The sequence below is a fragment of the Lissotriton vulgaris genome, chromosome 6, assembly GCF_964263255.1.
Source record: "Lissotriton vulgaris chromosome 6, aLisVul1.2, whole genome shotgun sequence".
NCBI classification, from domain to species: domain Eukaryota; kingdom Metazoa; phylum Chordata; class Amphibia; order Caudata; family Salamandridae; genus Lissotriton; species Lissotriton vulgaris.
This window is the reverse complement of record NC_141694.1, coordinates 906,586,773-906,611,429: the sequence shown is the minus strand read 5'-3', so window position 1 is coordinate 906,611,429 and position 24,657 is coordinate 906,586,773. Positions and strand designations below refer to the sequence as shown.

Below are 24,657 nucleotides of genomic sequence, written 5' to 3'. Positions count from 1 at the left end.
GGAGGGGCAAATATTGCATAACTGGATGAGGACAATTGGTGAGAAGGCAAAATGGCTGACTGGACTTTGGCAGTCTTGACTAAACTCCGACTCATTCAATTCAAATACATGCACAGGCCATACATTAAAACAGAAATCTAGGAATGTAGAGGATAGACAGACGCCCGGCACCACAATGCCTGCGATGCCAAACTCATAAGGAGGATTTTTTCCATGTGACCAGTAGTCCACAAACATTGTGCCAATGTGTTAGAGATTCTAGGTGAAGTCACATGCCTCCAAATGTCCCTGTTTTCTAAGCTAGCATCACTTGGAATAATCAAAGAGCAGGGATACCTGAGACGTATCAGAATGTGATACCTCTGTGGTTCCTGTTAACTAAGCGAGATATCACAAAGGATCTTTACTGGTGGGCCTTCCGATAATTAAGTTACAGCAGGAAATGGACTGATGCACCATACTGTAAAAACGAGAGTGCCTAGTGAGAGGATGCCCTTTAAACATGCCAAGATTTGAGACCCTTGGATTGCTCATTTCGCCCTTGACATACGATGTTTAACACACATCATGGAATAAAACCTTCTGTGTCTCAAAATGTATACTTTGCTACCTATATTTATGTGGCACTGTGAGATGTATTTGATTTTTATTCTTCAAGGCTCTGCCGTCTGTTTTGTAAAACCAATAAAAGTCACCAAAAGAAGAAGCATGTGAAAGTTACTAGGTGTCCATAAAGAGTAAATTATAAGTATGCACACTGGTAATAAGATCAGCTATCGTTAAAGAATGAGCAGAACCAACATGGCAGTTAAGGGGAGCACAGACCTTGGCGACGAATTCAAGCCAATAGCAGCAGGACCACACCGACGCCCTGTTTAAAGTAAGTCCGCTCCGCAGGGAAGATGGCTGCCGCAAAGGGAGCTGGGGGCCCCCATGGACCAATCTGATGGTGATGAAGTGCACCATGCAAGAGGTTATGAGAGTCGCCTGTCAGTCCTTGCTGGTCCAGCGGCAGTGCAGGATGCTAAAGATGTCCTGAACATGGCTGAGCTCCCTGCTCCAGATGAGACTGTTGTGAGACGGCATCTGAAGCGGGCTAGAAGTAAGAGAAGGGGACTGGCATGATCAGAGCCGACCCTGTGCCCCCTTCGTAAAAAGACAGCCAGTGCCCTGCAGGCACAGTGTAGACCCCAGGGTGCAGCGTTCCCTGTTTGCAAGCATATGCCACAGTCAGCACTAACAGATAAAAAATACATTATGTCCATAGTTGGAAGAAGGTGTGTGATGTGCTGTTCTTATGCCGCAGAGAGGAAGCAGAGGTGTGGATTCACAGAAAGAGGAAAAGTAAATAGTCTGAGTTGCCACCAGGTGAGAATGCACACTGATCCACTGCACATACAAGGAATTCTAAAGGCATTGACAGAAACCTACTGGAGGGTCTTGATTCCCCTATGTCAGTTCAACCCAAAATGGCAAGTTTACTGAAGAGGGCCCATGCCAAACACACACCACCCCTTAAAAATGAATCAATCGAAACATGTGACAAATACTACGAAGTGTTATACACAATCAGCGTGCATGGTACATTGGTATCATGAACTTCAAAGTGAAAGTGAAATGAGCCGACAAGCTTGTTTCACTTTCACTCGTTACAGTGCTCCGGGACATATCCCTGAACACTGATTTGTATGGGAGAGGTATTTTTGTAAGGTGGAGAATCTCTCCTTTCCAATGGTATCTCTCCCTAGTATCTCTTGGGGTTGGGGGACAATAAAAAGCCCACTAGAAACATGGGATTTTTTTTTTAAACAAAGGAGTGGAGGCGGCCCACTGAGGCACAGGGACATGCAACTTTCTCAAAAGGGGCTTTATACCGTTTCTGCCTCTGAGGGGCAGGCAGAAGGTTTGCATTGATTGTCTGATTTACCCCTAATCTGCCTCAGAGGTAGAAAGATCACTAGACATTTTGTCTCACCAGGGGCAAAACCCTCTAGTCAAAAGGGGTTTCAACGTGACACCAAACAACGAGAAGGATGGGGATGGCCCACCCTAGCATAGGCCTAGACCACCTCTTCCGAAGGACCAATAGACTCCGCCTCTTTGGAGGGGGCAGATTAAAGGTTTGTCTCAATTGGTAGGATTATCCCAAATCTGTCCCTGGGTGGTAGCTAGCCCATTAGACACAGCAGATCTTGCATTTGAGGAAACCAAATATGTGGGGGTGTCTCTCTCTGGCATTGGGCTATAACCCAGCCCACAAGGGACAATTAAGTCTTTCTGCCAACCCGGGTCGAACAGGAGGTTTGGATATAATGTGCCCTGGAGGGGCAAAATTCCCACAAGAGTAAAATGGCACACAAAAAATGGGGGCCATATACCCAGCCAAAAAGGGACAATAGACTCTATCTTTCCCCAAGGGGCAGATAGTGTGTTTGCCCCAATTGGAGGTATGTCTGTAATCTGCATCCGGAAGCGGGAGGATTTTAAAGCCCACTAAACTGGTATTTTAAATTTGCATAAAAAAGGATGGGGCATCCAATCTTGTCATCGGACCATACTCCACCCCTAAAAGATGCACCATAATATTTATACCAACCCAAGAGCAGAAAGGGGGTTTGCCTTGTGCGGGTGGGGCCAAAAGCCCACTGGATGCAAGGAATATTTCTTTATAAAATAATGGGGTGTGGTCTGACCCAGCTTGACATCAGGCTCTACCCTCACCCCTAAAGCAGCATTCTTTCTGCTACTCTGGGGACCATGGCAACCCCATCCATATGGCAAGCAGGAGGAAATTTAGATTCTTATAGACGTCAATTTTACATGTGGGGCAAACATATTGGGGGTGAGTTCCAATTTTGTTCCAATTGCCATGATAAATGGCTGCGCTATTTGGGCTCTAGATCGGTTACTGCCCTGGGAATTCTACCAAACCCAGGCATCTCTGAAAACTAGACACCCATGACAGCCCATGGTGTTGTGCTATGATTAGATCCCACAGTGTTTTTATAACCACAGTGCTCTACAAACCTCAAACCTTGCCTAAAATGACTCATTATCCTCACAATTCTGTGACCTCTGGATCTACAAAATTCCTACCACTCAGGGTTCTCACACCTCTTCCCATAAAAATGCTACCGCACTTGTGTGGTTCTTCTCAGGCCTGTGTCACAAAAGGCCCCCAAAGGCAAAATGGAGACATCAGCAATATGGGTTGCCAAACCCAGTCATTTTTTAAAGCAATTCAGAAAAGGGGGTGGTGATGGACAGAGTATATGAATTAAGCAGACCACTCCTACCCAGTCCAAAGATCAAGGCTTGATCCATCACCGTTTTTTAGCTCACTGCACCATCCCAGCTCAGAACCTGGCTACATGCAAATTAGTCTGTCCCTGGCCCAGTGCATCATGGGAACAGGGCAGACCAAACTACCAAGCCAATTCTTATACTAGAAAGGAAACAAGCTTCCGGGGACCGGTTTCTGGCATTACAGCCGTCTTCGGCCCGGCTTGCTTGAATCCTGATGGTGCAGTGAGCAAGGGACTCACATCTGAGTATACCCTTCCACGCTTATGGTGGACAAAACGATTCAGAAAAGGGGGTGGTGATGGACAGAGTATCTGAATTAAGCAGACCACTCCTACCCAGTCCAAAGATCAGGGCTTGATCCATCACCGTTTTTTAGCTCACTGCACCATCCCAGCTCAGAACCTGGCTACATGCAAATTAGTCTGTCCCTGGCCCAGTGCATCATGGGAACAGGGCAGACCAAACTACCAAGCCAATTCTTATACTGGAAAGGAAACAAGCTTCCCGGGACCGGTTTCTGGCATTACAGCCGTCTTCGGCCACTCAGGGTTCTCACACCTCTTCCCATAAAAATGCTACCGCACTTGTGTGGTTCTTCCCAGGCCTGTGTCAAAAAAGGCCCCCAAAGGCAAAATGGAGACATCTGCAATATGGGTTGCCAAACCCAGTCATTTTTTAAAGCAAGGCACAGGTTCTGGAAGTAGGGGTGCGTGGATGTGCTGCAGCACACTCAAAATAACCATGCTGGTTATCAGAAGGTAAATTATCAATAAGATGCCTTTAAATTTTGTTTTTATCTTTTCACATTTGCCTTGCTTCAAAGACCTAGTCAAATGTCATGCTGTTTTTTTTCTGAGAAGTTGCTAATTATTCTTTTGACATGGATATTAGCTTACTTTAGCTGAATGTAAAGTGAGAGGATTTCGCAAAGTAAACTATATATCCTTCTTGCTAGGTTACAGAGAGTATTAAATGGAAGACTGTCGGATATCGTTTTTTTTCTAACACACAACATAATTCAAAAACCGGTAAATGAACTGTAATAATATTTCAGAATAGATCAGCCGTACAAAGGCACACATTCAGGACATTTTTTGTAATTCTGAAGTGTGATGGAAACAAAGATTTTAATAGAACCAAAACAATTCAAGACACTTTTCTTGGCGATTGCCAAACGATAAATATTTGCTGAAACTCGATTTCCACACATTATTGTTTGTTCTCTATATCGTTTATTAGTCAAACTGTATGTCTGTCCAAATGTAGTGGCCATTTCAATGGAACGTGTGCAGTCTGTAAATGACAGTGCACTACCACACCATGCTTTAGTAATATATTTGTGAGTTCCAAAATGCACTCCTGCTACAAACTACACCCTTATCCACTCTCTTGCTGAATACATTTGCTGAACTTGTTCTTTGTGTGGTGTTTGCATTTTTCACAGTCACCTTGACTTCTGTGATCTAATATTGATGGCAGTGCCCAACTCGTAAAATTGTTCCAGCACCAGTGAAACTAGACACCTGAAATGCCCTGCAAACCTCAAATTTTGCCTGCATTCTCGCATTTTTTTTCACATATCTGTGATGGAAACTTCTGAAAGCTGCACGGATCCATACAATTCTAACCACCCAGTGTTTCCAGACTTGGCCCATTAAAAACTCTACCCAACTTGTGTGGTTGAACCTAGTGCCCGTGAATGGAATTGATCAAACATATTACAATGGGAGTCCTAGAGCTGTAATGTTGATTTGAACACAATACACATAATTATAAACAAGGGCACTGATTGTGAATATAATAATCATATTTTATTAATATAATGTTGATCAAAGATTTTTAAAGCTACTGCCAGCAAGGCAGAGCCAACAATTGACTCTGGTTTTAGAATGTTCAGTGTTTGATTAGCTTTCACAAAGAGATTACTAATTAAACCGTGAGCAATGTGTAAGCTCAGATGTTTTAAACTTCTTTTACAATTTTCAGCTAACAGTGGACCCTGATTACAATTTAAATATTCTGGTTTTCCTTTAGGTTTCATCAAAAGGGTAGTAGTCAACAATGGGCCACAGTGAAGCTCTTCAGAGGCTGTCAAGAATGAAGCCTTTTTGCGAATTATAGAAAATATTTTACAGCTGTGCACATGTGTGTGTGTAGGTGTGTGTGTGTTATGATTTTTTGCACAAAATGCAATCGCATAAACACTCCTATCTCACAGTGACACATGAAATATAGGGAATATTTCATGATTCCCTTTGAAATACTGATTTCAGCGTCATAATGACAGACCCCAAATCATTCTACAGATCTCTACACCTGGTGGTGTACTAAGAGTTGTAGTAAGGAGAAAGAAATTACGTGGCAAAAATGCAAATTAAGCAGCACACTCTGGCAACGCATTCACCCATTTTAGTTCAAACAAAGTGTGAAATTTGTTAATTTTGAAGATTATTTGGCAAATTATGTGGCAAATGTACATTTGTAATGATCTAATAAATTCTACAGAATCGCATAAATCCTCTGGCTCTCCCCATTGTCTATTTTATTTATAAATCATTCATGGAAGATAAACCTAAACTTTCTAATTTTAATAAGCTCCCATTTTTAGCTGCAGTTGAAAGAAAACTGTCTTTTTTGCTGTTTGGACGGGAAAGTCCCATAGATGATGACAGATATCTGGATCCTTGGTACTGATTTTTGGTCATGGGCCAACATAGATCATGAATGTGTACCATTACCTAGGCCTCACTCATGAATTGCTATCTTGTTAGACCGGGAAGGGCCTAAAGAGCTACCCTCACAGTGGTAAGGGCTATTGCCCTTAATGTGAGTTAACCCCTTCGATGCTGATGACGAGCTCAGCTCGTCATCAGCCACGGGTGGCGTGTGCTGATGACGAGCTGAGCTCGTCATGAATCACGGTAATTTAAAAAATGCCGCACAGCGCAAAAATCACCGCAGCAGCGATGTGGTTAAGTAGTAAGTGGGCGGTGGTAGCAGCATGGTGTGTTTTTTGTAATAGTGATCAGTAGAGAGAACATGCCCATTTACCTGTGTCACTGGAGTGGGGGGTACCGGCCCACTCATGTCAAGTTCAGCTGCTAGTTGCTTAACTTGCTCTTGACCTACATTATGTTCATATGAAGCACTGTGCAGCACAATTTTGCATGTGTGTGCTCTGTTATATGTGTTATGAGTGGTAGAATATGTAGAGGCCTATAACGTCCATATTGGAAGCCCAGGCCCTTACGAAGGCAAGTGGGGGTGCACTAACAGACCGATTTGTGGATTGCAACATTCCTGAGAGCTTTGTGAGACACACAATGGAACAAGCATTTACAATGCAACGATCTCGCCTTCGGAAAAGTTAGAGCTATTGGCATTGTAAATGACAAACTTTTTATTTATGTGTTGGTTTTGAAAACAGATTTACATTGCCAATAGCTTAATCTCTCGCAAATTCGAGACCTATTGCATTTGCACCCCCACACAGAGCCACACACACTGCCACACACACACACACAATGCCACACACACACACAATGCCACACACACAGCGCCCCCCCACACACACACAGAGCCAAACACACACACACAGAGCCACACACACACAGCGCCACACACACACAGTGCCACACACAGCGCCACACACACACAGTGCCACACACACACACACAGTGTCACACACACATAGCGCCACACACACACACACACACACACACACACACACACACAGCGCCACACACATACACATAGAGCCACACACGCACAGCGCCACACACACAGCGCCACACACACACACGCCACACACACACACACACATCACCACACACACACAGCGCCACACATAGCGCCACACACACAGCACCACACACACACACAGCGCCACGCACACGCAGAGCTACACAAACAGCCACACACACACAGCCACACACACACACACAGCACCACATACACCCACACACACAGCCACACACACACACAGAGCGACACACAGAGCCACATGCACAGCCACACACACAGCTACACACACAGCCACACACACACAGCGCCACACACACACACAGCAACACACACAGCGCCACACACACATACACACAGCAACTTTTGGTTACACATGCCATGATTGAAACTGGCCTCACCAGGTCCCAATCACCCTTTTTCAATCCCAGCAGGGTTTCTCGGATGTGATCAGCCACAAATGCAGGTCTAAACAGCTTACGTTCTTCGTGCCATTACATACACATGAGTTTAGATACATTTAAGTAAGGGGCAGTATAGGATCCCAACATCTATGGGCAACACATTTGTTTAGCGTGTTCCCTTCTGTTATCTAAGTGTCAGCTGTTTTGGATGATGTATTTTTTTAAACAAGGTGTTATATAGTGAGCAAGTAGTTTTAATTAGTGAATTACTTATAATTATAGCAGTAACAAACTTGTAGACACGGCCCTCCAGGTATTCGACTATAGAAAACTACGTAAAGCATCCCCCAACCACCCTGGGGATAAAAACGTGGGCTGCTAACTCCCTAGGAGGGAGGCGGCGCCTTTGCAAGAGGATGAGACCAATTAGTGGCCTGACTTGCACATACTATTTGCCACATAACGAACGGACTTTCCTTTCCTCGATGTGAAAAAAACATCCCCCATCATCCACCCGCACTCAAACATTAAGTCAGACACCACTTCCTCGCAACCAATAGCCCCCTCCCCCTTTTAACTTGGGTCCATGCCACTGGGATGACCCCAAGCAAAACTCTTCCCTTGGACCTTTAAGCAGACTGTACACGACGAACATCTGCAATAATGGGTAATAAATATATAGATATTCATGCCATGTCTAAAATAGGGCAGGCCAAGCTTCGCCTCTCATGCCGGCACCACTTCATAATCCTAGGCTCAATCTGACACTCACATTTCACCAACACCATCTGCCACGACACATCGCAAACACCCCACAACAACAAGTAATATGGAGGATGCCATCTACCTCCAGGTCATAGGACACTCAGGAAGCAACACCTGACCTTTTCTATTAAACTACGGTCTATATATGAGAAACAGAGTCTTATCCACAAGGAGCGAGATGTCTATTCTACCTGAAAATCGTTATCCTATGACTTAACATAATTTGACTTTCCGCAGAAGCCTGGTATAATTGATGGTCTCGTGACTTGCTTCCACACCGACCCAAAAGCCTTCATCGGCCACTCAACCAACCCTGTAGCTCAAAAACTGAACCATTAGACCATACGGCCACCGCTCCACCAAAATACTTTACGTAAGCCCCTGCACCAACTCCCGAAGGGCCTCTGACAAACAGCATCCTGCTTTGGGTCCCCAATGCTCCAACATCTTCCTCTCAACTTGGTGCCTAGGTTCAATAACCGTGAGCGCCAGAAACTCCCCAGAAAACTAAAACTCCTTCTCCGGGCCACCACACCAAACCACAGGCCACCAACACGAAGCACGCACGTCCCTCCCTGTAATCTTTACGCTTCAAACCCCTTGTGGCCCCAGACACACTTCTCGAACTACACAGCTCAACTTACTGCTTATAAATTAACAGGCCATTGGCCCCCTATATTTTTACTGACATCTACCTGGCTCTTGGCCGACCAGGATCCCACCCCGGCCATTCCCAGTACCTGCTGGGCTTCAGGCAGGAACTTTCTGCCTCCGCCAGCCTCGTGCACACAGGAAAGAGGGTCAAGCGCATGCAAACACTTTTGCTCTAGCGTGGCTACCGTAGTTCAGAAGTTCAAATTTTTGATTTTCCGAACAGAAAAGATCGTCTATCCATACTGCCACCCACATCCACAGCATGCAGAGCTGGCGCCAATCCCAGCTCGGCTTGGTGCTCACGTCGACAGACTCTGGGCCCGGTGAAGGCAAACAAAGAGCTCTCGCGGCTACCGGGCCAGCAGCGGTGATCGGGGACACACCTGCACACTGCATAGGCGGGCACGGCCCCGGGAGTCTCCCTCGCATGGCGCTGCTATACAAACCATAAAGAGCTCGCTTCTGCGTATTTTCATGAGGACAAAAAAAATAAACAACCGCTCCACGCGCTCGCCATTTCTCGCTAAGCCCCGTCCTTTGCAGACTGGGGGGCGTGTTTTTCTTTCCCCCCTCTTCTCCATTGGCTGGAATGTAAACAGGCGTGTTTTTGACTTGTTGTTTACCATTCCAGCCAATGGAAAAGAGGGTAGAACAAACCTAAAAAACACGCCCCCCAATCTGAAAAAGATGGGGCTTAGAGCGAGACAATGACGACACTGAGACCTCTTCTCCAATGGCTGGCTGCCGTTTGGGAGGCCAGCCAGTGGAGAAGAGGGGCTGGGTTTACCCTCGCTACTCAGTCATTAAGTCTCGCTGGCGAGACTGTGCATGTGCGCAGCCTACGCTAGTCTCGACCTAAAAAGGGAAAACCTGGCCCTCTTGTTCACTTCAAAGGGGCTCTTTGATTCTGGAATGGTCTCTGGCTAGTGGGCTCTGAACACATCTCAGGTAGAGGATGGGGCTGATAAAGAAAATACAGCAAAGAAAAGGAGATGATAGACAAGGCGCTGAAACTTTTAAGTCAATGACCCCAAGTCACAGATCTGAGTTGAATCCATCATCGTTCTTTAGCTCACTTCGCCACCCCAGTTCAGACCCAGCCATATGCAAATCAGTCTTGATCCTGTTTCTCATGGGAACAGCCCAGCCCGAACTGCCAAGCCGGGCCTTCCCTGGATCGGAAACAAGCATCCTCTTGCAGAGATGGGGACTAATTGAGAGGAGAGCTGGGACATTTCTAACCTTTTTTTAGGTATATATCTTTGAAGCTGACTTTCAGTGTGATCCTCAAAGCACTCCTTTCGCTGTGTTGTGGGACTGTCAAGGTTGGAGTTGCTCCGGCTGTCGCAGACTGCTTCTTGGATTAAGGGCAGAATAGAGTAGTGGGCACTTCCAAGGAAGCAACCCCACCTCTCGAATTTTAAAGAGAGAGATTATTAAATCATTATTTTTCTAGAAAAGGATTCTGAAAAGGAGCGATTGAGTCTCCCGAATGGTCAACATTCAGGCAGTCATCTGTGGCTGTACATTGAGGTGGAGAAGCTCATCAATACTTCTGCCTTTTTTGACCACTACTGGATAACAAGGTCTTCTAGCCTCCCTGCTGGGTGACAAGACATCACCCAGGGGAATCGAGACAATTTGCATTGAAGCCTGGGGCATCAGCATCTACCTGCGTGCTGAGACCAGAGGACCCTGTGAGGAGAAGCAGAGACCCTGCAGATAGCAAGGTTAAGTGCAAAGCCTTTCAAGTGGAGCCCTGAAGTGGAGTGGGAGTTTGAGGTCCTGAGGGACTGCTGCACCAATCAGGCCATCCTCTCTTGTGTTGCCCAACTTAGCAACCCTATATGCCATAGGTGGCTGCTATGAAGTGTTGCAGCTCCAATCTGAACTTTTGCCCATGTGCTACCCAGCTTGGCAACTCTGTATGCCAGAGGGGATCACTGTGACGAGCAAGTGCCTTTGCCATTGTGCACCGCTGCAAAGAGTAAGGCCCATCGCCCAGGTGCTGTGTGTGATCTTGAAGAGCCATGGGTGCTGACCCATGCACCCAGAGCATAAACTTGAGCATCGGAGATCAAGTAACTGCCCAGGACCTGTTGTTGAGATCAGAGGAACTTACCACATCACCAGAGGAGCATCATGGATGTCCAGCAACTGGAACCGCAGCAACGAGACTGCAGCCCTTTTCGCTAGCACCCACTCCCGTGTGCTGTGACGCCAGACTGATGAATGCTTCTATGGCTTTTCATATCGCAACCACAGCAGGACCTGGTAAGACTGCTCGCTAGGCCACAGAGCCCTGGGGAAGCTTGCTGTGAGAAATAGCGATAAGGTGCTGGGACACTTGGTGGAACTTCTAAGACTCCTATTCACTAGTAGTGCATAACCTGAATGCTGGCTCTCCTAAATGGGGAAAAGCCACCACAATAGGCTGAGGATTGGGATTTAGTACCTTGCCCGGACAGCGCTAGAGTTCCGGCCTTACGAAGACTGCAAATATTGTTTGTGTGTGCCATGTTTCACTTTGTGTTTGTATATAAATAGTACTTTTGTCATAAAAGTGAGTATTTGGCTGGACATTCTTTTATTTGGGTTGCTGGATGTATTTTGATTCTGTGCCTGTGTACACTTTGCACCTACGTCCTACCAACCACCTGAGAATACTTGGACTGTTCGACCCACGCTACCACTGAGAGTAAAGTACTGAAGGGGTAATATTTGGCCCACTTGCTCAGGACTCAGAGCAGGTCAGTACCCTGGACATCAGGAGTAATAATGTCTTCAACCCCCATGATTGGGCCTAGTAACCCCTGCTTGCACTATGCTATGTGAAAGAGTGATTGATGTACATTCACACTCAACTGGTAGCGTGTGCTATGGTCAAGCATTGCCATCTCAGGCTTCTGGTGACCTTTACGAACCACTCTGCCTTAGGCCTTCTGGTTTATGCAGCCACCAGAATCCCTAGAGATGGCATATTCGACCATTTTACAGGTTACCCGTTATGTATCCTTTACACATTATTGTGACAATACATTGATGGCTGTATTGTTGCTTTGCATTATGTAAACGTGAAATGTTTGAACACCAAAAATAGGCAGTACTTCATTTTGAACCTATGAAATTACCTTGCAAGCTATGTGACGCAGTTGTTTTAAAATGTATTGGTGCGTGTTTGCTTTTGCCAGTTTGCCTCTCTGCGTGACAGCCTCTTGACTTTAATCTGGAGGCGGCGTCAGCCTGTTTGCCCTGTGTGGGACATATTTCACGGGCGCTTATCTGTTGGTTTTAATTGCAATATTCTCGCCCCCTCTTCTAGATGCTTCCCTGGTGGACTTTGAGATGTGTGAGCGTGCACCAGCAGCTGCTGGAGGAGCGATCGCCCGAGCTTTCTGCCGTCGCACAGACCTGTATAGATGAAGGTACGTCCCATTTATCTTGTGCTCTCCTCGGTGCATTACCACTGTGTTGTCATAGAAGACATTTTGTGCTTCCAGCAGGTTTGTTGGCAGGAGTGCTTTTTTTGTCTTATTGCAGTACAGTGCCGTTCAGTAGATGGAAAACCTGCTGGGGCTCGAAAGGCAGCTTTCAAATTAACTTTGATTTTTTTTTCCAAGGCGTAGTTTATTGGTTTTTTATACAATGTATACATTTACATAAACGCACCAATGGTCACTTTAGCGTCACATATCCAATATAAAATCCCCCATCTAATGTTTGTTACTCTGTTTATTATTAGCTAAACATTGTGCCATGGACACATCAAAATAAACAAAGCCCGCTCAATTACACACCCTCAACTCCCTTCTCTTGATATGACCCCCCCCCCCCCTCCCTCCCCCCGTCACCGACGCGTCCAGCAGTATCTATCTTCTCTGTTAAGCGCGTTCAGGAGTCATTATTGTTATAATCTATTTGATGTACCTGTTTTGTGTCAGGGCACTTCCTTTGTTGTGAGCAACCCTCAGTCTTTCTGTGAGTCATAAGTTCGCAATACCTGCACTAACATCTCCCATGCCTTGCTGATTCCAAAGCTCTATCATTATGTCACCTTCGCGCTTGCCGATATCTTAACGCGCTCTCACTATCTGCCCATTTTGTGAATTCTCCTCTCCATCTCTTACTGCTAGGTCCCACTGTCGCCTTCCAATGCCTCGTAATTTCCCGTTTAGCCAGTATGAGCCCCATGTCTATAAATTTGCTTGTTACCTTGTGTTTGGATGTATGGGGTAACCAGTGTAGAACGCTAGTGGCCATGTCAAACGTTAACTCTCTCTCTGTTATCTCGTTTAGGGTGTCTCCCACTTCCTCCAGTATAGTCCCATCGCCAGGCAGGACTACAACATATGTTCTAGTTATACACCAGCACGCGCACACCTGGGGCATGCCGCCTCCGTCACTTTAAAGGATTTGCGAATTCTTCCTGGTGTCAAATAAGCTCTATGGAGGATATAGAAATGCACCAGCTGTCCAATGCCGTCACCATTCCCAACGGGATTTCGGGTGCATATGGGTGCAAGACTCCCGTCCTGCGTTGGGAGTGATTCCAAGAAAGTCTAAGCGTTTTCTCTTCGGTAAAGAGATCTCTAAGGTCTAATTTTTGCTGCATTGCTATAAACGATAGGATATGGTGCGGTATTCCCCTACCTCTTTGTTGTTCTGGTCCTCTAAATTCCCTCGCTATTGCTTGCGTTAAAATCTGCAATTGGGCTGCCAAATAATATAGCTCGAAGTCGGGAACTGCTAGCCCACCCTCGGCCCTGGGTCGTATGAGTGTTGCCTGTGCTACTCTGCGTCTGTTCGCGCCCCAGAGGAAAGTCACTATGAGGGACTTCAATAGCTTAAACGTTGAGTTCGGAATCCATATTGGTAATGTTCTAAAATAATATAGGAAACTGGGAAGCGCTATCATTTTTAATAATGCTACTCGGCCCGCCACTGACCGCGGCAGCGTGGCCCAAAAGGCCATGCTACTTTTCAGAGCTCGCACAGCGCGTCCTATATTTCCCTCTAACATGTCCGTGGCAGTGTGCTAGATATACACTCCCAGGTATTTCAGGCAGGCGGGCTCCCACCTCACCTCCTTATCTGTGACTGGTTGGCTCTTCCCTTGTCTCACCGGGAACAGGCATGTTTTGGACCAGTTTACTCTCAGGCCCGATATATCTCCAAAGTCCGAGAGCAAGTTCCCAGCTCCCACCAGTGCTCTGTCAGCGTCCTCAAGAAAGAGCAGCAGATCGTCCGCATATAGTGATATATATTGCCGACCCTCTCTGCTCTCTAGTGCCTAATAGTGGTCCCCCCTTCGGACCGTTGTCACAATTGGTTCTACTGCTAAAGCAAACAGTAAAGGGGACCGCGAGCACCCCTGTCTCGTACCTCGAGCTACCGGGTATTGTGCTGAAATCAGTGTTCCGACTCTCACTCGTGCCACAGCCGATGTATATAGCACCCTTGCCCACTGCAGGAAGTCTTCTCCTAATGCAAAGCGTCCCATTGCTTTATATAGATACTCCCACTCTAAGCTATCAAACGCTTTCTTGATATCTACCGACAATGTCATTGACTGTCTCGCCTCTGGGTGATCTTCCTCCAGTAGGTGCACTAATCCCCTGATGTTTGTAGTCGTATTCCTCGATGGTATAAAACCAGCTTGGTCTTCATGAATCAATGTGGTCATATATTGTAAGAGTGGGTTCGCTAGGATGCTGCTTAATATTTTGTAGTCTGTGGTCAGCATCGATAATGGGCGATAGGATGCTGTCCTTCTGCTCTCCCGACCTGGCTTCAACTGCGGGACCACTAGGGCCTCTCGCATAGATTGAGGTAGCTGTCCCAATTCCTTTGCTTCCTTGTAGACCACTTGGAGTCTTGGTGATAGCAAATCTACATAATTCTCGTAAAAATCTTTTGGTAAGCCATCTATACCCGGGGTTTTCTTGTGGGCCATGCGTGTAATGGCGCCTCGGATTTCACTTTGTTCTATGTCTTTACCTAAGCTTCTTGCCTGTCCCTGTTCCAGTCGAGGCAGTTGCAGACCTTCTAGGAAGGCATCAATGGCAGGGTCCCCTACTAGTAGTGTGCTTCTATAGAGTCCTCATAATAGCTCAGAAAACCCTGCAGGATCTCATTCTGGGTGTGGACTATTCCCCCTTCCTTCGTCTCAAGTGCCAGTATGGGGGTGCCTCTCTTGGTTGGATTGGCCAACCAAGCTAGAAGGATCCCTGCTTTGTCCCCCTCCGCATGCATCCTCATTGCATAAGCCTTATGGTCGAAACTGCGCAACCTTTCCACTTCTGCCTCCCTCGCTGCGCTAACCTCTTCCTGCAGTTCTGGGCGACCAGGTCTTAATAGTTCTGCCTTACGTAACTTCTCTTCTGCTCGGGTCAGGTCGCCTAATAGCACCTTGCGTACTCCCGCATGTTGTCCTATACAGATCCCCCTTACCACTACCTTGAAGGCATCCCACTCGACCGCCCTCGTGGCAGCCTATCCAACATTCTCCTCAAAGTAATGGGTGATCCCTTCCCTCAATGCCTCTTGAAACGTTGGGTCGTCTAGCGTTTCGGGGCGTAGTCTCCAAGTGGGGACACATGAAGTCCCTGTCATCCAATGCATGGTTAACAGCATCGGGTTATGATCGGAGATCGTTCTAGTCAGGTATTCAGTCAGTATAACGGTAGGCATTATGGTAGGGGAGCACAACACCGCGTCCAATCTTACGTGCAGCTCATGCATCCCAGAGAAATAGGAGTAGTCGCGGTCCAGCGGGTGTTGCGTGCGCCAAGCGTCTACTAGTCCCCACCTTGTCGGTCAGTCGAGTCTACCTTTGGTCAATCTATGTATCGGGGAGTCAGCCAGTGGAGGATGCGATCTGTCTAGTGTTATGTCTGTGATAGAATTAAAGTCTCCACCCATTAGTGCGCCAGAGACCCGGATATCTTCGCCAGGAAACCTAGCTGATCAACATTAGGTGCCAAAACACTACAAAAAGCTATGTCTCTACCTCAAAGTTTCCCCTCAACGGCCACATACCTGCCTTCAGGATCTATCGTCTGCTTGGGTACTTGGAAGGGGACCCCCGCTCGATTCCAGATCAGGGCACCTCTAGCAAATGCCGAGTATGTGGTGTTAAATACTTGGCCCCTCCACTTACGCTGCAGCGCTAAGCCCTCGGCCTTGGTCAGGTGAGTCTCCTGGAGATGTGCAATGTGCACACCCCTGCGCACTAAGTAGGCATGGATTTTATCTCGCCGTGTCATAGTGTGAAGCCCCCTCACCTTCCAGGTTATAAATCGCAGATTGGCTGTATCACCCATTCTCCATTATTGTCCCGTGCAGTTGAAATCGTGACTCTACGTACGCGCCAGGGATTACCCTTCCCCAACTTCCCTCCAAACAAGCCGTTCTTCCCATCCACCCAAGAACTGGACCTAGCATTAACCATCTAGTTCCCATCCAAACCATTACAAAATGCAACACACTTCTAAGCCCAACAACAGACACTGCGGGCATGCCATAAGGGCAGTGAGGGGGGACTATGCGCCAACGGGTGGCCAACCCATTCCTGCATTCCTCGCAGTCCAACCGAGCCCCAGCGAATAAAGTCTCCCCGACCCCCCTCCCCTTCAACTTCAGTCAGCCCACCCCTCCGAGAACTCACATTAGGAAGTCCATCGCGCACCAAATTTACCATCCAGTTGGCTTTCCAGGTGTGCCTATTCTGCATCCAGCATTCCCTTAGCTGTCGCCGGCGTGACCTTCGGCAAATGCTCACTGTCCGTTTTGGAGTGTTCAGTGTCAGATCGATTGTCGTCTTTCTCCGATTCTGTTCCACCCAGTGATTAAGTCTCCTGCGTGCCCGACAGCGTGGACACCACTGCCAGTACTCCTCTTCGCTCCGCTTCCGTCTGCCTCAGGGAAGGTGTTCTTAGCCCTCGTTGTCTATTGCGGAGCCTTTGCGATTTCCTTGAAGGCAGTCCTTCTGTGACGGTTTGCGCTCTTGGCTCATTGCCATCCTTCCCAGCCTTATATAGTTCCAGCCAAGCACAGGCGTCGTCCGGGGTGTCAAGAAATATGTCTTGCCCTTCACAATGACCCTCAGTTTGGCCGGGAAGAGGAGAGAATATTGAAGACCCTTGTTGCGCAATTCCCTCTTAATTGCCAGAAAGGAGGTCCTTCGACACTGTGTCTCATAGGTATAGTCAGGAAAGATATTGACCTTGCTATTTTCTACTTGGAAGGGACCATCAACTCGCGCTTTCTGGAGGATCAAATCACAGTCTCGGAAATGTAGCAGTCGGGCTACCACCGGTCGTGGCGGTCGCCCTTGCTGGGGAGGTCTGGCCGGCACTCTATGTGCTCGCTCCAAAGTGTAGAAAGTGGTAGGCCTTCCGGCACCACCGCTGTTTGGAGCCAATTTTCAAGATATTGTACCATGTCCTGCCCTTCTATTTTTTCAGGCAGCCCCACTACTCGGATGTTGTTCCGGCGATTGCGTCCTTCGGCATCCTCTGCTCTTTTTTCCAAGGCATCTATGCGCTCCAACTCTGTAGCCATAGTAGCTTTGAGGTCCTTTTGTGCGGGTTCAAGTGCTTGGAGCGTTCCCTCCACTGATTTGACTCTATCTACTCATCATCAAGGAATCTTTATTTCGGCTTTTTGCCATGAAAGAGTGGAAAATAAAACATATTCAAAGCTGATGACACAATTCATTAGAATAGACACGGTATTGATAAAATCGTTCAAGCTAGAGTGGCACATGATTTCAATAAAACAATCTTGTCAACAAATGAACCTTAACATTCATTAGCAGTCATGCGCCTACGTTTAGTCCACATAGCTAGCAAGAACTGAGAGACTGCAAATACAATGTTCCTAGAAGTATCAGTTTTTAAAATTCTAAAAGCATATGTACACTGTACAAAACCCACATTTTTACATAGGGGTACTAGCCAATACTGCCTGGGTTTACTGTAGGCTGGACAAAAGAACAGTATGTGAAGTTCATCTTCTAAGTCACAGCTACACCCTGGACAAGTCTTGATGGTAGAGGCTGACCATTTGCTTGTAAAAGCTCTTAAGGGTAGAGTACCATATCTCCATTGTAAATAAAGTTAATAGATGCAATGGGATAGATAACATCCAAAAAATCTTCAAAGGAATAAAAATCTTTAAATGTTAAAAAGGAGTTTATTAGGGTGCCAGCATTGGAGACGGACAGAACAGCAGTGTGTTTTTCATCCACAAAGATCTTAGTGAGCGACTTGCGCGAGACCTCCTGACAGCTCCTTTCCTGGTCATACCACATATCAGGCAATCCCAGTCTTAAAAATTCCTGTTTTAAAAACATAAGCCAGGGTATTTTTGCTGCACTACGACAATGTGATATTTCCTTCAGTTCTAGCCTGTAGTTCAGCAACTCTGGCGTTATTCAGAGCCTACGCCAGAACCTAAGGGGTTTAAGTGCTAATTCAACTTCAATAGGTCTCAACCCCAAATCCAATCTTAGAGGTAGAAGCGGGGTACTTTGTGGGAGTGCCAATAACTGTCTAATAAATTTGTTTTCCGTTTTGGCGATTTCAGGCCTACAGGAATGCCCTCACAACTCCCCCCCCCCCCCCCCCCCCCTCCCCCATACAGAATTGCAGCCCTCGCCTGGGTCTTATAGATCTCCAACAGGGGTTTGATGGGTTTAAATGTAGATGTATTGGAGAGCTTGAGGATTCCCCCGCAAGCTGGGCCAGGTTCATTTGTGATTTTACTTGTTGGGGGCCCCATGACAGATTTTCATTTATGGTTACCCTCAAGTACTCAAAGGTCGTTATCCTTTCTAGTCTCACTGTGCCCAAGCTAGGATTCAGACGTGTGGATGCCAGGGGGTTGAAGATCATGAATTTCGTTTTATCAGCGTTTATCTCCAAGCCACATCATCTGCAGAAATCCTCAAAGCCGTCCTATACACGCTGGATCCCCAGTGGCGACTTGGAGAGCAGCAGGGTGTCGTCTGCGAACATAATTACCGGCACCCTGCTGCCTGCCAACCTTGGCGCATCATTATTGGGAAGACTATCCAGATGTGAAATTACGCCATTTACGTAGAGGCAGAACAGGGTAGGTGCCAATACGCACCCCTGCCTGACCCCCCTGGGAAACCTAGATGACAGCGCCCCGTTTCTCCCGCATCTGACCAGCGCAAAGTTCCCCTCATGCAGCCTCATCAACACATTCAGGAGTTGATGTGGGACACCCAAATTTTGAAGCACGGTCCACAGTTTCCCACGGGGCACTAAGTCAAAAGCGGAGCGAGGGTCCAAAAACACCATGTAGAGGCTGCCACCCTCTATCTTCGCCGTTTTCCAGAATAGTAATACTAGGCGGAAGATTTGATGTATGGTGGAAGTATTCCTCCTGAACCCCACTTGGTACGGGCTGAGGACTGCGTGCTCCTCCATCTAGTCCTGTAGGCAGTCTAGGATGAGCCGCGCAAAACTTTTTTGCGGGACATCTATGAGGCTGATAGGCCTGTAGTTGGCCGGGAGCAGAGGAGAGCCCTTCTTAAAAATTGAGACTATCTCTGCTCCCAGCCAAGTACAGGGAACCTCCATGCCCCTCAGGACGGCATTGAAGATGATACGGAGGTACGGGCCCCAAATCCTGGATTGGTGTTTGAAGAGGTCTCCCGGTAGTTTGTCAAACCCGGGGCTTTTCCCACTGCGAGTTTGGCTATTGCATGACATACTTCCTCTAAGGTAAATTCTAAGTCGTCGTGCTGGTCATTTAAGGCTGGGGTACCGGCATATTTTCCGCGCCTGAATCTACGGAGTATAGGGCCTTGAAGTGATCTTCCCATACTTTTGCCTCAATGTTTGGTTCAATGGCAGATTTTCTCCGCAGCCTGTACTGACTATTGACCAAAATCTGCGAGCATCCCTTGAGTCTAGGGCGCAGGTTAGGTTAGTCCACTTATCAAGATCCCACTCTTGCTTGGCGTATTTCATGGCTTCTTTGTACTGTAGTCTCCTAGCACGGATAAGGGGTTTATTCCTGCCAAGCTTTAATGCCTGGACCAGCTCTGACTTAGCCGTTGGACATGCAGCATTATACCAGGAAGATGCAGGGGCCCTTTTTCTCCGTTTGGACACCTGTGGATTAAGGACCTCGATAAAGGTGGAGACTAAGTTCATGTGCAGAGCCTGCAATTTTTCATTGAAATCAGAAAGCGGAGGTTGGATAGTTAAAGCATCAACCTCCACAAACAGGGGAAGAATTAGATTGTATAGTTTAGATAGTTCATCTGGGGACGCCACTATCTTTTCCCACTTAACCCTGTGTCTATCATGTGTTAATGTTATTCTATCTATTGGGTCTTCCTGGTCTGCCATTACGTTCACTCTTGGGCCAGGAAAAACCATCTCCAGACTTAGAGCGTTGTGATCGCTGTCAACCCTGGTGATTACCTTAAAATCAATAACCTTAGACCACAGCCGCGTCTCGACCATAATATAGTCTAAGCGCGACTCATGCCCCATTTCATTGAAGGTACACCTTGTCAGAGGGAGTGCGGCCGTTACAGGCCCTAATAGAATGGTTTAAATTTAGGGCCGTGATCTGAATCGCTAAAGGGGACCATGTCCTGGGGAACAGGGATTGACTTGGCGGTATGGCCCAATGGTCATCCTCCACCATGAGAGCACCTTCATTCATCCCCTGTAGGGGCTCATAGTGACCGTTCAAATCGCCGGCTATCAGGAGGTGGGTATCACTGGTAATAGTGTACAAAAAATGCGACAACTCTTCGATGGTAGTTAACTCACTGGCTATGCTTACTGGTCGCGAATAAACGTTCACGATAGCAAGCTTGAAAGAGTTTGGCCACTTCAGGACAACACACTGGACATTGTCTGAGTGGGTGGTCACGGTCTAGCCCAGGTCTCTTGGTCTCTTGAAAGAGGCAGATGTCAGTCTTATCCACAAAAGAACCCCACTCTGGGCACGGCAATTTATTGGGTAGCCCTGCCACATTCCAAGATAATATTGTCAAAGATTTTGGTTTGCTAGCATTCGGGCAAGTGACACCACTCCCCATTGGGACACCCTCCCTGGCAGATTCTCGAAGGAGCTCCAGTGAACGGCCTGGTGCGTTACTACCGGGTGAATCATCACCATTTCCTGTAGTAATCCCCTGAATAAAGAGGCGAGGATCTGGATTATCACTAGACAATTGGCTACAAGTTGGCTCAGCAACTCCCCCGGGGTTGACATTACTCCTTGTATGGGGGGTGCCATGTGTTTCCACCCGGATGTGCTGTAGTCAATCGACCATTTCCAGGCCACTGAACCTAATTTGGGTACGTATTTGGCTCGGTACGTGTGATTGCACGTGCAACCCCTCTCAACCCTACCCGCACCTCGGTGCTTTACTAAAGTCCATTCACCTTCTGTATCTGGCAGATAGCTTGGGGGATAAAAATATGACAGTGGGAGGGATTGGATATTAGCCCCAGGACTATGGTACCTCCAGTTACAAATATGCTCCACAGTCCGTGGGTCCTTGAAGTTTACCAACACGTAATCACCAGTTATGGTTTTTGACCTATGCCCCACCCAAGACAACCTGCGCACCATCAGTATTTCACTGGTAATGTGGGGAGGGAGTGGTCTATTTTTATTGAGCCAGTCAGAGACTTTGTTTTTTAGGGACATAAACAATTCCAGACCCCGATTGCTTATTTCGGGAACCCTTGTGAGGACTACCAGATACTGGCTTGATTCTGGGGGCATATCAATTCTACATTCCCTAGAAGAGTCCGTAACGGGTAGAGCTTGACCGGCCTCTTTAAACTGTACTGAAGTACCCACCCTCAAAGCATTAGTAAGTGTGTCCACTGGTGCAATCGGTTTTGCAGTAGGTACTTTAGGAGTAGGAGGTGCTGCTGGGGGGTAGATTTATGTGTTACAATCCCCCCCGTGCCATATTCGATTGTGCACTACCCAGATACAACATGTTTGACTTCAAACTGTCCACAGTTTCCAGTGAAACTTGTTAGATCTTGGAGAGCTGCTGCTCAATCCGCGTGAGTCTCACTTCAAGTGGTTGGAGGGAAGATCTTAATAAGGCGCCCAATTTTACAAAAAGGTGATCCTCCACTGCCACTGTTTCACCGCTGGAGTTAGCCGGGCCTAGAGAAGTTATTCCTGAACAAGTTACAGTCAATGATGGTGAGACATGAGTGTCCGTGGAGTTGGAGGCATCTGACCCCTTGTGCTTGGATGTTACGTCACTATTACCGGTACCTTTGGAAAGTTTGGGCTTCCTGCCTCCAGTAACAGTAGCAGCCCCCCGCTTCCTCTTGGGCATCGCCCCTTCGCGTCTCTCCCGTAGCTGCCGACTATTAGGTCTTTCAAGAGAGCTAGCCGGGATTGACACAATGGTAGTCTCTATTGCTTCTGATAGTTGGAGCTGCTCAGCTGGGGAGATATGGGCCTGGTCCTGGTCTTGGGAGATCGGTGGACTATGTACAATCACAGGAACATCATGGATATTTGCTCGCGTGATGGATTCTGGTGTACGAGCATTTGCAAAGAGGGAGGATCTTTTGGCAAGGGCTAGATCTTGAGAAACCCGACGCTCCATTAAAATTATCCCCTGGTCAATAACAGAGTTGGCTCTGAATATGAAGTTATCCAGTGTTCCTGTTAGATTTCCACTCGAAGTTACTGCCCTACTCCTGCTTTCGCGTGCTACCATATTACTAATACAAAACTTCACCCAGATGAGTACTTACGGATCTTTGTCGCGTTTGGGGTGTAGATTACGCCAAATGAAAGAGGGGTGGCCCGGTCCGGTCTCCTCCGGTCTACAACAGGCTTGAGTGGGCCCACCCTTGACCCGGCGCGTGCCCGCGCGCATTCCGCAAAGCGGGATGCGTGCACAAAGATATACAGCGTGTGAGAGGGGCGGGAAGAGGCACACCGCATCAGAAGGCAAAGGCTGCTGGTCCTCGCAGTCCTGCCGGTACAAAGCACTACCCCAAAAGCTCACGTCTACTGTAATCACCACGAGCGTCACCCCATTATCACACACCCCACAATTGTCAGTGTCAATGCAAAATACACCTAATTACCAGTGGGTTAAAAAATGTAGGGGGGAAAGTAGAAGGTCGTCTATTCACAAAGTCTGCCCGCAATCCGTGCACTTTGCCCCAACCAGCGCTAATACCAGCCTAAAAAAATGTTGCCTTAAGGATTTTTGCTAGCTCCTCACACTCACCGGAATACCTCACAGGCTGCTGTTTCTGGAGCACTGAAAACAAACTGGAAGCAGACTGTCCAGCACCGTTCACCTCACCAGCTGCTTGCCAGCATCGACAATTCCCTTGCAGCAAGACCCTCTCTCCACACAGCGGTGCTACCGCACCGTCCCTACTCACAAATGCAGCCCGGGGCCCAGAGCTCTGATTTTAGGTGCTCTGTATTTGGCCGCCAATTGTTGCCGTAGTCCGATGCCCGCTGGCGTCCTGCGTCCAGCTACCACTCCTCTCCTCTCCTACTTCTCCTAGGGCTCTTGACACACAGAGCCCTCTGGTCACCGAAAAAATGTCTCGCAGCAAAACCGCAGCTACCCTGCAGAGATTCGGTAATCCACTGGTCTACACTGCCACCGCTGAAAACGACGGGAAGAGGTGAGTTCACTAATCCCGCTCACTGCTTCCGCTCACTGACAACTTGTTATCCTGCCCTGACTCTATCTACTAGTTTACCATGATCGGCACTCACCAAGCCCAGTCCCGTGGCCACTTGTGCTATGTCCTGCTGTAATGCCGCACGGGAGTCCGCTAAGGCCGTCAGTATTTTGTCTAGCTGGTGCTGTAGGTGGGGGTCCCGCAGCTGGTCGGAGTCCGCTTGTTCTTCACAATCAGTTAATTCACCTTCCACCGTAGGTTGAGCTCCACTCTTGTTTCCCTTTGGCTTCCCGATGGTCAGGTGTATTCTTGGCTATGTGTGCTCACTCTGCTCCTGCCAATGGCGCTCCGCAGTCGCCCCGTCGGGGATTATCGTTCACTACAACACCCACTTGTCCCGGCCCTTCTTCCTGCTCGTTCCGCACTTCCGCAGTACTACAACCCAAGCACGGAATCGGGCGAATGTGAGAGGTAGCGCCTTCTGTAGGGCTCAGTTCATTCGCAGCTGTTCAGACATTAATATGAAAGGGTATAATGGGGCCTTTAGGGTCCGAATCCCATTCTCTTCTGGGGCCTTTTGTCATTTTCAGTAATAGGTTGTGTTAGTCGCCATCTTGCCCTGTTTGCTCGTGAGGGGGGAGTTCTCCTCTTACGTTGGCGTGTGGATTCCCCGGCCTCAGTAGATTGTACCAGTTGTGTGGCGAGGCCGCCACCGCCCGCAGGGCCGCCTGCTGTGTCGGGGCCCGCACTGCGCCAGAGCCGCCGCTCCAGAGGCCCAGCAAGCGCACTTTCCTCCCCCGTTCTGCGCTCCAGCAGGGTCTGCAGCCCCGTGAACTATGGGACTATGCGCTGTAGCTCCGCTTGCATTTACGGCCCCAGCGAGAGCCCTCTTCTACTGCTGCTGATCGGTAAACACACAAAGGCAGAGCGTCACTACCCAAGTTTAGAGGCCTCGCCGGCGTAGGATGTGGTCCGGTCAGGAGGTTATCTCCATTTCATGTGCTCATCCACCATCCGCGGAGCTTAGCGGCGTCGGGACTGGTCTTCCCTCGGCCGTTTCCGCTATTTAAGGCAGCTGCAATGCTCCCGGTGCGTCACTC

The 24,657-nt window shown here is 47.9% G+C and overlaps 1 protein-coding gene across 1 annotated transcript in view; it reads left to right on the top strand.

The window, feature by feature from the left end:
• Nucleotides 1-24,657, top strand: part of TTC27 (tetratricopeptide repeat domain 27) — a 1,875,723-nt gene that overhangs the window by 544,786 nt on the left and 1,306,280 nt on the right. Inside the window, exon 5 of the mRNA XM_086926895.1 lies at nt 12,193-12,295. Coding sequence (XP_086783021.1) covers nt 12,193-12,295 — 103 coding nt within the window. The remainder of the gene's footprint in view (nt 1-12,192; nt 12,296-24,657) is intronic.